The sequence below is a fragment of the Pongo abelii genome, chromosome 3 (assembly GCF_028885655.2).
Source record: "Pongo abelii isolate AG06213 chromosome 3, NHGRI_mPonAbe1-v2.0_pri, whole genome shotgun sequence".
Taxonomy (NCBI): domain Eukaryota; kingdom Metazoa; phylum Chordata; class Mammalia; order Primates; family Hominidae; genus Pongo; species Pongo abelii.
In genome coordinates, this window is record NC_071988.2 from 124,462,697 (window position 1) to 124,475,265 (window position 12,569).

Sequence of the window (12,569 nt, forward strand, 5' to 3'; positions counted from 1 at the left end):
CAGATAATTTAGATATAGTCAAAGTATGAAATCATTGATAGATCCAGAACAAGGGAATGATGTATGTGTTTACATATTACATCTACTTTATTAACAATTTTCCCTCTGTTAAACTAATATCGACTAATAGTAGTCCAGGTAAGTCAAGTTCAAATTAAATGGTAATTGAAAAAGTCTTCTTTTTTAAAAAATTTTTAATGGTAGAGGCAGCAGCTACCCAGAGTCTACTTATTCTTACTTCACATTGAATTCTAGCAAGTTTGGTTATCTGATTTCTGCTTCTTAACAAATCACAAGTATCAAAAGGGTCTTGCTGAAGGGGTGAACTATAAAATGTGACAGCTGACAGCAAGGCAGGGGAACAAAAATAAATTTAAGGTGAACATTAAAAGCATAGCAGCTTGAGACAATTTATAGGATTCTGCATACAACTGTCTCTGAGGACATCACTGTGATCAAATTATACAAGTGATGTTTAGTGATGAATTGGAATCAAGATAAGTACTATGTGTTATTTAAAAAGGCAGGATATGTGTTACATTTGGTGGTAACAATTTTCCCTTAGCTATTTAGTTAAAAGCTTAGTGCTTAACATGTTGGAAAATTTATGCATAAAATATTTGACTTATTCCTTGATGATTGGAGGCTTTATCACGGGAAGTTTTCCCATTCAACTGAAACATTTTTCAAACTTAATGACTATAATTTACTACATAATTTATTTTGTTAAAGTTTGAGGAAAACTAAATAAAGCAGTAGCAATTTAAGTCATAATAAATGTTTTTAGATGACTTCTTCCACTTTAAGGGGAATTAAAAATCATGTTTAAAAACCACATGTGCAGCAGTTCTGTGAATGCCTCAACACCTAGTTGGCCATATAGTCCCTTTGCACCACAGAGGTTGGAGTATAGAATATGCCCAAAGCTGTTTTGTTTTGTTTTAATTATGCTGCATCATCTGAGGTTGTGTTAACATACTTTGTCCTAATAGTCTTTTACTGGAAACTTGCTATATTTGATCATGTTCAGCAAGTAAACTAATTTTATCTACTTTCATATATTTTGAGACAAAGTCTGGCCCTGTCACCCAGGCTGGAGTGCGGGGGCATGATCATAGCTCACCGCAGCCTCAGCCTCTTGTGCTCAAGCGATCATCCCATCTCAGCCTCCCAAGTAGCTGAGACTACAGTCATGCTTCATCATGCCCGGCTAATTTTTTACTTTTCTAAGAGACAGAGTCTCACTGTGTTACCCAGGCTGGTCTCGAAGTCCTGGACTCAAGTGATCCTCCCTGCCTCAGCACTCCCAAAGTGCTGAGATTGCAGGGGTGAGCAACCATGCCTGGTGTTTTATCTTTTGCAGAAATCCAATTTAGTAAAGTCTTGTTGTAGCAAGCATCATTTTAATATAAAAAGTGTACAGTTCATATTATTAGCAATTGTATTGTGTAATTTTATATTAGTTATGGTCTTGAAGGACATTGAAAATCTGCTTCAGAAAGACTATGTTTTTCAACCAGAGATGACATCACTCTAACTTTCCTTTGGTTTAAATGCTTGATTCTTTGCTTACAAAACTTCTGTTTTGAACAATTATGGTGAGAAAGTATATTTGTGATACTGTTTTCTTAGAACACTGTTGTCAGATAGATCAGCCATAATGTTAACACATTTCTGATCTCTATTATAAGGCTGTAATTTTCCAAAATAATATAGAAAAGGAGAAAAGGTAGTACATTTCATAATTACTGAGATAACCCTGTACTAGTGAGAAAATATTAAATTTTCAGATTTCCTGTAATTTTCCATCACTATCCATCATACATTTCTCTGCATGATCACACTAAAGATATAAATTAATCACATCCATTCAACAAATTAAGAAACTCAAAACTTACAAGTACAATCTTCAACTCTGTAGAATGCTACCAAGAAGTAAAATAAGATGAAGGTAGAAAGATTCTCTTTGAGGGCCAGGTGCGGTGGCTCACACCTGTAATTAATTCCAGCACTTTGGGAGGCCAAGGTGGGCAGATTGCCTAAGGTCAGGAGTTCAAGACCAGCCTGGCCAACATCGTGAAAACTCATCTCTACAAAAATAGAAAAATTAGCTGGGCGTGATGGCGGATGCCTGTAATCCCAGCTACTCAGGAGGCTGAGGTGGAAGAATCGCTTGAATCCAGGAGGCAGAGGTTGCAGTGTGCCAAGGTCGTGCCATTGCATTCCAGCCTGGGCCACAGAGCAAGACTCCATCTCAAAAAAAAAAAAAGAAAAAAGAAAGATTCACTTTGAAATGCTGCATGCAACTATATAGCAACACATTGGAAAATCTAGAGAAAATGGGTAATTTTCTGGAAAAATATAAATGACCAAAACTAATCCAAGAAGAAATTTAAAATGTTAATAGACCAATTACAAAGAAGAGAATGTAAAGTGATTTTTTTAAATCCATAATTTAAAAAGTACTAGGGTTGCAAGAAGGATAATTCCAATGTTATTTAAAGTATCCCAAATTTTTTTAAAAAAGAAAAACCAATTCATTTCACATAGGCAGTGCAGCATTAATATGAAAACCTGATAAACATAAGACAAAACTATAGGCCAGGTGCAGTCGCTTACACCTGTAATCGCAGCACTTTGGGAAGCCAAAGTGGGTGGATCACTTAAGGTCAGGAGTTCAAGACCAGCCTGGACAATATGACAAAACCCTGTCTCTACTAAAAATACAAAAATTAGCCCGGCATGGTGGTGCGTGCCTGTAATCCCAGCTCGAACCCAGGAGGCGGAGGTTGCAGTGAGCCGAGATCACGCCACTGCACTCCAGCCTGGGTGACAGAGCAAGTCTCCATCTCAAAACAAAAAAAACAAACAAAAACACCAAAACTATAGACCAATCTGACATACATATGAATGAATATTCTAAATAAAAATCCAGCACTGTTATCAATAATTGCAACAACAAAAAAGAGTAATACAGTATGCAAAGAGCATTGTATTTCAGGAATTCACAGGTATTTCAATATCAGTTAAGTATATTAACACAATTACATAAATGACATCAAAGAAGAGAAAAATGTGATTATATCAACAGATGCTGAGAGGGCTATTGTTAAGATTAAACATCCACTCCTAATGAAGATTCTTGAGTAAAATAGAAATTGAAGGAAAGAGTCTAAACATAACCGTTATTTATGAAACGCCTACAAAACAAGTATTTTAAATCATAAAACAACGTTTCAATTAAAACAAGCAACCAGTAGGAATAGCTGCTGTCATTATTTGTTATCAAAGATTATCTTGGAGGATCCATGAATGTAACAAGATTTTTAAATGAAATAATCAGTATAAATACATAGAAAACTTTTTGTGGATATGATTATATGCCTAGGAAATCATAGAGATTAGGAAAAACAGAACTTTCAAATATTTTAAAGAGGAATATTGGTAAGGTATTTGGAAATAAGATGATAATACAAAATATATTAGCAATAAGCACCTTGAAATGCTAATGGTAAAAATATTCACAATAACAAAAATAATAAAGGTAAAATAAATTTACTAAGAAAGGTAGAAGATCTATAAGAAAAAAACTATAAAAATGTTACCAAAAGCTATTGAATAAGAAACACATGAGGCTAGGCACAGTGGCTCATACCTGTAATCTCAGCATTTTGGGAGGCTGAGGCAGGAGGACTGCTTGAGCCCAGGAGTTCAAGACCAGCTTGGGCAAATTGTGAAACGCTATCTCTAAACAAAACAAAACAAAACAAAAAACTAGTTGGGCTTGGCGCATGCTCAACCTTGGGAGGCTGAGGTGGGAGGTTGGGGCTTCAGTGAGCTGAGATCCCACCACTGCACTCCAGCCTGGGTGACAAAGTGAGACCCTGTCTCAAAAAAACAAACAAAACTCTTGTAAAAACATAAATCTCCTAAAATTATATATAAATTCAATTAAATTCACATTAGAATCACGAAAGCATTTTAAAATTGGATTAAATTATGTTAAAGTTCATGTAGAAGAATAGTCAGAAAATTGTTCGAAAAAAAGACTATTGAGAGGAACTTTTCTCACCAGATATCAGCACCTACTATAGAACTATTGGAATTGATCAATTAAGAAAAACAATTGTATTAAGAATAAGCAACAGTGGTAAAAAAATTGAGAATCTACATGTAGGTGAAAAATTAATATATGAAAATAATTCAAAGAAAACAAAATTGGACCCTCAATTTACACTGAAGTTTTTGAAATGACACATAAAATGATTTTTAAAATGATTTAAATACGTACATAAATGGAGAGAGGAAGGGTGGGAGAGAAGCGGGAGAGAAAGAAAATAGAAGACTAAAGACAGGAACACCTATGTGGAAAAAGATAACACTTAATGACAAAATATGTTTTATGTGAATATCAGTTATACATAATAAATATTGGGGACATTGCCTTGTGGGTTACAATAAAGCATTAAGAAACAGAGTAAGTGAACAAAGAAAGGAAAGAAAACTACCAAATTCCATGTATGATACCCCATTTTAAAATTACATAAATTAAACGTGTACACATAAGAAAATTTTAAACATTAAAATTTTGTTAACAAAATGGATTTGATAACACGAAGGCCATTGATGAACTTACCCACAGCAGTTTTGTTTAAATGGGGACTAAGGATGGAGCAAAATTTTTATTAGAGCACTTTGAATAATGAATTAGCAAACTACAATAAACTGAAATCTTACCTACCAAATAATCTCAGTAAACAAATCTAAAAGAAATGAGTAAAACAATTGTGAGCAAAAAAGGATAGAGTCACTACATATAATGTAAATGAGACAAGGGTGGCCTCTGTGTATTGGTGCCTAGGTTATTTCTTCACAGCAAGCTGAGACCCATTAGCTCAAAAGCCAGCTGGCACCAAACTCAAATTTTTAAACATCCAATTGTGTTAAACATAGCCCAGACATGCAGATTTGTAGGCATTTAGAGCCTGCCTGATTTACATGCCCTGGGAAACTGTGTCCAAAATCTTCTTGCCACAGATAAACCCTAGGCTGTAAAGACCCCAAGCTGCTTCTGCTCTTTGGAACTCTGTGAACTATAGACTCCATGCCATGCTGCTGAGTGATATCACTGAGACATGAAAGCCTCCTCTCTGATCCTTTCCTCCCGCAGGAGTTCCTTTGCCCTCCTCCCCTTCTGAGTGGTGGCCCCTTTGCCTCAATCCTCTGGTCCATCTCTTGCTGTGAAGGCCTTCCCCAGGATACAAACCTGACAAGAGATCATCCAGATAAAGCCCATGTGTGCTTCTGTCACATCTTTTTCTAGATTTTTCTAATTTTTTTCTAAACTTTTCTAACTTTTTCTTAATTTTTATAAAATTATGGATACCTACTAATGTAGTCTCAAAATAAATAAAGCCAAAATTAGAATTGGAAAGAGCAATAAAAAAATCCACAAACACAGTGAGAGATTTTAACAATTCATTTTTAGTAATTGAATAAATAAACACTGCACACACTTCCCGAGGCTCCACCCCGTAATCCCAGTGCGCAGGTGGGCATTATTGAGAATCAGTGGGGAAAGGGCGGCTTCAACCAGGACCTGCAGTCCAGTTTATCTAACAGCCTTCAGGCTGTTTTAGTCTTGAAGGTGGGGTTTTACCGGGGTCCCTTGGCTGCCTCCTGTCTCTATCACTTTCACATTAGGTGCTTTGTGGTGAAAATGGTTTCAAGGGTGATGCCATTGTACATATTGAGACACAGAAGCAGCTGAAAGATCTATTTAAAAATGAAATGGATGCTTCTAAATGATAGCAAAGTCTTTGTTGGATTAAGTCTTGTAAACAATGAGAAGCAGAACTCAGAGTTAAAAAGTTCACCAATGTTTACAGGAAGATTTTTGGAGAAGACATGGATGTTAGGTGCCTTAAAGATCTCTTTGGCAAGTTGGGATCTGTCTTAAGTGTGAAAGTAGTGGTTAATGAAAGTGGAAAACCCAAAGGTTTTGGATTTGTCAGCTTTGAAAGGCATAAAGATGTGCAGATGAGATGAACAGAAAGAAGCTCAATGGAAAACAAATTGATGTTGGTCAAGCTCAGGAAGAAGTAGAATGGCAGATGGAACTTGTGTGCAAATTTGAAAAGATCAAGCAGTATAGGATCACCAGATAAAGTGTTAACATTTATGCAAAAAATCTTGATGGGACTGATGAATGTCTCTGGAAAGAACTTTCTCCACTTGGTACAATCACTAATGCAAAGGTTATGAAGGATGGTTGTCACAACAAAGGGTTTGATTTGTGTATGTTTCTCCTCTCCAGAGGAAGCAACTAAAGCACTTTCAGAAATGAATGGTAGAACTGTGGGCACTGAGCCATTGTATATAGTATTAACTCCATGGGAAGAAGAGCAATGAAGAGCACCAGGCTCAGCTCATTAACCAGTACAGTATGTGCAAAGAATGGCAAGTGTAAAAACTATGCTCAACCTGGGAATCAGCCCCTATCAGCTAGCACCTTCTTCAATGTACTTCATGGCAGTTATCCCACAGACTGAGAGCCATGCTGCAAAGTATTCTCCTAGCCAAACTGCTCAGCTAAGATCAAATCCTCCCTAAACTGCTCAGGGTGCCAGACATCATCCATTGAAAAATATGCCCAAGCCACTCCTAGCTCACTACATTTAGTAGTAAGAGACCAGCTTCTTCACAGCTTCCACGAGTCATGTCAACACAGCTGTTGTAACACATCAACACAGACAACAGGAGCACATCCTGCAGTTGCCACTACTGCTACTACAGATACTCCTGCTGTTTGCACCATTTCACAGTATAAATATGCTATGGAAGTTCACAATCCTCAATGGCATTTTCATGCACAGCCCCAAGTTACCATGCAGCAGCCTGCTGTCCATGTAGAAGGTCAAGAACCTTTGACTTCCATGATGGCATCTGCTCTTCCTCAAAAGCAAAAATAAACGAGTGAATGGCTCTTTCCTCTTCTTTAAGCCATGCCCTAGTCGTGCTGGTAAAATCATTGGCATGTTGTTGGAGATTGGTAATTTAGAACTTCTTCATATGCTTGAATCTCCAGAGCCTCTCTGTACTGAGGTTGACAAAGGTATAGCTGTACTACAAGACCACCAAGCTAAAGAGGGTGCCCAGAAAGCAGTTAATGGTGCCACTGGTGTTCCAATTATTTAAAACTGATCAGGGACCACAGAAAGAAACTTGCACATCACTGAAGAAAAAATCTCAATATCGAAAACCTTAAATACTATGGAAAAAATTTGTAAAGTATAAAATAAATTTAAAAAGGAAACTTTGAACTTCACATACCAAGCAAATGTCAGATCTAACAAATGCAATGATAGTCCTAGATTACTTATTGATTTGAAAACAAAAAATCCTCCCAAAATAATAAAATACAAAAACACTATAATGCTTTTCAGACTCTGTGATAAATAATCTTCAGCAAAGTATAAAAATTTAAAGCATTCCTTTAATTTTGTAATTCGTTAGTGTGGAATAGCTCAGAATGTCACTTCTGTTTTAAGTAACAGAATTGATAACTGTGCAAGGAAAGGTAATTTGGATTATAAAATTTTGCTTTAATAAAAATTCCTTAAACTGAAAAAAAATAGGCAAAGATACAAAAAGTTTATAAGAAACAACAATCTTGTATTTATTTGTTATTTTTATTTTTTTGAGATGGAGTCTCGCTCTGTCACCCAGGCTGGAGTGCAGTGGTGTGATCTTAGCTCACTGCAACCTTTGCCTCCCAGGTTCAAGTGATTCTCCTGACTCAGCCTCCCGAGTAGCCGGGACTACAGGCACCTGCCACCACGCATGGCTAGTTTTTTGTATTTTTAGTAGAGACAGGGTTTCACCATGTTAGCCAGGATGGTCTCCCTCTCCTGACCTCATGATCCACCCGCCTTGGCCTCCCAAAGTGCTGGGATGGTGTGAGCCACTGTGCCCAGCCTTATTTGTTTATAAATACTATAAACACTAATATCATACACATGGTTAACTGGTTGTAATTTTTAAATTATATTAATAAATTTTTATAAAAACTTTTTATAAATAAAAAACTTAAAATTTCAAATAAATAACAACATCTGCCACACTATCTTAAAAGGGCAACTATTTCAGTATAATAAACGTACATCACAGACACTTAGAGAAAGTTCAATAAATAAAGAATAAAAAGAATAGGTACAACAATTTTCCTCTTAATCAAAAACACAATTCCTCATTTTGAAAATTATTTCTTATCTCTCGTTTATTAAAATAAACTTTCTACTTTGAAATCTAATCCTCTTGTGAATGTAAAATACTATCTTGTAAATATATATATATATATATATATAAAATTATTATTATTTTTTGAGACAGAGTCTTGCTCTGTCTCCCAGGCTGGAGTGCAGTGGTGCGATCTCAGCTCACTGCAACCTCTGCCTCCTGAGTTCAAGCGATTCTCCTGGCTTAGCCTTCTGAGTAGCTGGGATTACACGTGCGCGCCACCACACCTGACAAATTTTTGTATTTTTAGTAGAGACGGGGTTTCACCATGTTGGTCAGGTTGGTCTCGAACTCCTGACCTCGTGATCTGCCCACGTCGGCCTCCCAAAGTGCTGGGATTACAGGCATAAGCCACAACACCCTGCCTATATTTTTATTTTCTTATAAGTGACAATGAGATGCCCTCATGATTTAAATAGTAGTCAAAACACTGGCACAGTTTAAATTTTTAGAATTTGAGTACTAGAATTACAATATTTGAAAATGGAGTCTGTACTTTGTTGTAAAACTATAAGGAGAAAATGTCACTAAAACAGTAGCTATTTTATCTTTTCCCAAAGTTATTCTCCCAGAGTGTATTTTCTAAGAGTTATTTACCAGAGGGTTTTAGAACTTTTGGCAGTTTCGGTGATATATTCTGTAAAAGCCCTTAGTCTTAATAGGAATAACACATAGTTTTGATTGCCTTAAATTTTAATTGCTTCACTTGGCAAATTTCTGTGTAAATTTCATCTTCTGTGGTATTTTAATACCTTGCTTGTGCAGAAGAGGAAAAAGAGGAATGAAACTAATATTCAGTCCTTGCATTGAGCTTTTGCCAAAGAATTCTGAACAATTTCTAAGATGCCATTCAATAAGGCCATTTTAGAAGCGTTTATATGACTCTTATAACTTTAAAATAAAGAGTCTTGAAGTTAATTAAAACTCACTTTGCTTGTGATGGGTTCTACATTAACATGGCAGATTTAATCAGTCAGAATTAAAAGGTAATTCTATATTACTAAGGAGAAGAAACTGCCACATGACAGCAGTCTCCAAATCTTTCCTTTTTGGAGGCTGCCTTTTATGCCTAGATTTTAAAATACTAATTGAAAAAAAAATAGTTTACTTCCATTTGTGGTTTAATTTTATTTCTATAAATAAAAATATAGATAGTGTTTCATCTAAAAACTGCTAAACCAGACTTTCATTTTAAGGGCATGGCAGAAGTAAGGAAAGACTAACTTGGTTCTATTACTTAACATATTATTTACTCAGGTAGTCACCAAAACCAGAATTTAAAATCTATTTAGTTAACCCATTTAAAGTTGATGTGTTTTATTCCTTTTTTTTCTTTTTAACTGAATTACTGGACATCATGGGAGTTCTACTCCTCCTATTTGGAAACTTAGGCTATCTTACCAAGTTCAATATTCAAAGTTTTTCTTTCTGCCATTAAGTTTGTTTAATTTTATATTAAGCTCAGTTTGTATTATGATATCAAATTCAGCCTGAGGGATTACTTTAAACTTTCCTAGGGTATTTACAGATTTAATTTGTTCTTACAGTATGTAAATGCCAAGAGAGCATTCCATTTAATATTATTTTTATTAAATTAACTTTGGAGTAAAAAGTCCAAGAAAAGCCCTGTACTGAAATCACATGTTTACTAAATCCTGGATTCTCTGTACAGTCCCCACATATTTCTACTTTAAAATTCTTCTGTCATGTGAAATAATTCATTAAAAGAAGCAGGCAGATGATGACAGGTAAACTTTTTAATGATGTTCTAATGTTGACAACTGCAGTTTTATTTTGCTTGGATCATAATGGCGTGTAAGCATTTTAGGCCCCAGAATGCCCGTAAGTAGAGCTCCATTTGGAGCTGTGATCAAGATGGCTAAAAATGCTACTGTCATCACATCTTTTGCATATGGTTCCAAGTGGGGTGCGGAGACTCTTGCTGTTTCTAGAGCCAGAGGACCTAACACAGCCTGCATTTAGGGGTAAAAATGGGGCATAAAGAAAAATATTAAACTGAGTTAATATATAATTTAAATGGCTCTGTTAAAATAAACAAAATCTAGTACTAGACTATTAGAAAAAAAAGTACTCAGTAATTTTCATAAGTTACTCATCAGTTCCATGTTCTTCCTAGCAAATATATGTGGAGGACAAATCAGCAAGCAAACATTTTTGGGCTGATTTTGCACTCTTGTCCTCTCAGTGTTCCTCTATTCAAATATCTCTTTTGAGTGTTCATGTTGCCCTCATAACACCAGGAGTTGTAACGAAACCAGTTTTGCTTAGTTGCCTTTACCATGTACAAGTGGTTCTTGACTACAAGACAACATAAAATACTAAGGTTTCTTATGGTTCTCTAGGATTTGTTGCCCTTCTTCTCATTGTTCTCCCTATTCAGGGGGCACTGTGTTATAGCAGAACTGACAGCAGGCTTGGAATCTAGCAAACTGGGTTTGAATTCTATTTTTGCTGCAACCAGGCTAGTGATCTTGTACAAATGACTCACACTCTCTAACCTTCTACTTACTTACGTGTAAAATGAAGAACAAAATACTTATCTTACTGGACGGTTGTGAAAATTAAATATGAGAATGCAAAGAACACCTGGCACACAGTAGGTATTCAGATAGTAGTTTCTTTCTCCCTCACTCCTCATCCCCTGCCAGGTCAGAGAATGAGTTCCTTTGAAGTTTTTGTTTTAGAATGACTCTACTGGGTCACAAGTTTTTTCCCTAGTCACCTTCTACCACATTATTTTTAATAACATAAAGCAAATTTCTTGCTAACCCTCTTTCTTTGTGTTTAATAATCTAGGCATGAAATTGCCTTAAAATTTTGGGGAATTAAATACCAAGATACAACATATTTTCTATGGAGTTGCAAAGTAACAACATAATGGAAGAAACATTACCTCTGATATGGAACATTATGGCAAAAGAACCCCTCAATTTAAGATCAATTTCTATATCCTAAATCAATAATTTAAAATGGCATCATTATTATATCATAACTTTTAATGTACTGAACATGAGCCAGTGTGCTGGAGAATGCTAGGGAGAAAAAGATAATCATGCAGAAAACCAACTTGAAAGAATCTTACAGTTTAGAAGAGGATTTGAATATAAAAGAACTTCCAACAGAAAAAACAAAAACCAAACCCATTGACTTTTAAGAGATGATGATAATGGTGAAACTAGAAATAATATTTATATAGTTATATGGCATTCATCATATGGCAGGTATCATTCTTAAAGCTTTCCATTTATCAATTCATTTAATTCTTATGACAACCTTATTATGTGAGGACTTTTATTACATGATAAATGATTTCCTCCTAGTGACTGAGATTTAATATTATTTCTCTAAAAGAATCCAACTGCCAAGCTGATCTTACATTTGTTAACTAAATTATTTATTTACTCTCCTAATAGCTTCTATTTTTCCACTCTAATTTTTATCAGTAACTCGAAACTGAGGAACAAGAGAAAGAGCTGAACCTTAGCCAATTTTATTTTAGTAGCAGAGAACGGCGGAAGAGGATAAAGGTGAAAATAATTTAAAATTGAAATTTAGAGGGCAGCCAAGATGGCGGAATAGGAAAAGCTCCGGTCCACAGCTCCCAGAGTGAGCCATGCAGAAGATGGGTGATTTCTGCATTTCCATCTGAGGTAATGGGTTCATCTCACTAGGGAGTGCCAGACAGTGGGCGCAGGACAGTGAATGCAGCGCACCGTGCGTGAGCCGAAGAAGGGCGAGGCATTACCTCACTCGGGAAGCACAAGGGGTCAGGGAGTTCCCTTTCCTAGTCAAAGAAAGGGGTGACAGACGGCACCTGGAAAATTGGGTCACTCCTACCCTAATACTGCACTTTTCCCACGGGCTTAAAAAACGGCACACCAGGAGATTATATCCCGCACCTGGCTCAGAGGGTCCTATGCCCACGGAGTCTCGCTGATGGCTAGCACAGCAGTCTGAGATCAAACTGCAAGGTGGCAGCGAGGCTGGGAGAGGGGCGCCTGCCATTGACCAGGCTTGCTTAGGTAAACAAAGCAGCTGGGAAGCTCGAACTGGGTGGAGCCCACCATAGCTCAAGGAGGCCTGCCTGCCTCTGTAGGCTCCACCTCTGGGGGCAGGGCCCAGACAAACAAAAAGACAGCAGTAACCTCTGCAGACTTAAATGTCCCTGTCTGACAGCTTTGAGGAGAGCAGTGGTTCTCCCAGCATGCAGCTGGAGTTCTGAGAACGGGCAGACTGCCTCCTCAAGTGGG

At 36.6% G+C, this 12,569-nt stretch overlaps 1 protein-coding gene across 7 annotated transcripts in view; it reads right to left on the reverse strand.

Moving 5' to 3' along the window:
- SLC9B1 (solute carrier family 9 member B1) overlaps window positions 1–12,569 on the reverse strand; it is a 133,786-nt gene that overhangs the window by 1,758 nt on the left and 119,459 nt on the right. For 5 of the 7 annotated variants that reach the window (XM_063723832.1, XM_002815012.2, XM_054553518.1 and 2 more), the window contains one exon: window positions 10,041–10,271. The exons of 1 other annotated variant lie outside the window; for it this stretch is intronic. In XM_063723832.1, the coding sequence (XP_063579902.1) occupies window positions 10,056–10,271 (216 nt within the window). In that variant the 3' untranslated portion in view covers window positions 10,041–10,055. Of the gene's footprint in view, window positions 1–3,655; window positions 3,748–10,040; window positions 10,272–12,569 lie in introns of those variants that run through there. One more of the 7 variants, XR_008524227.2, reaches the window with a different exon arrangement.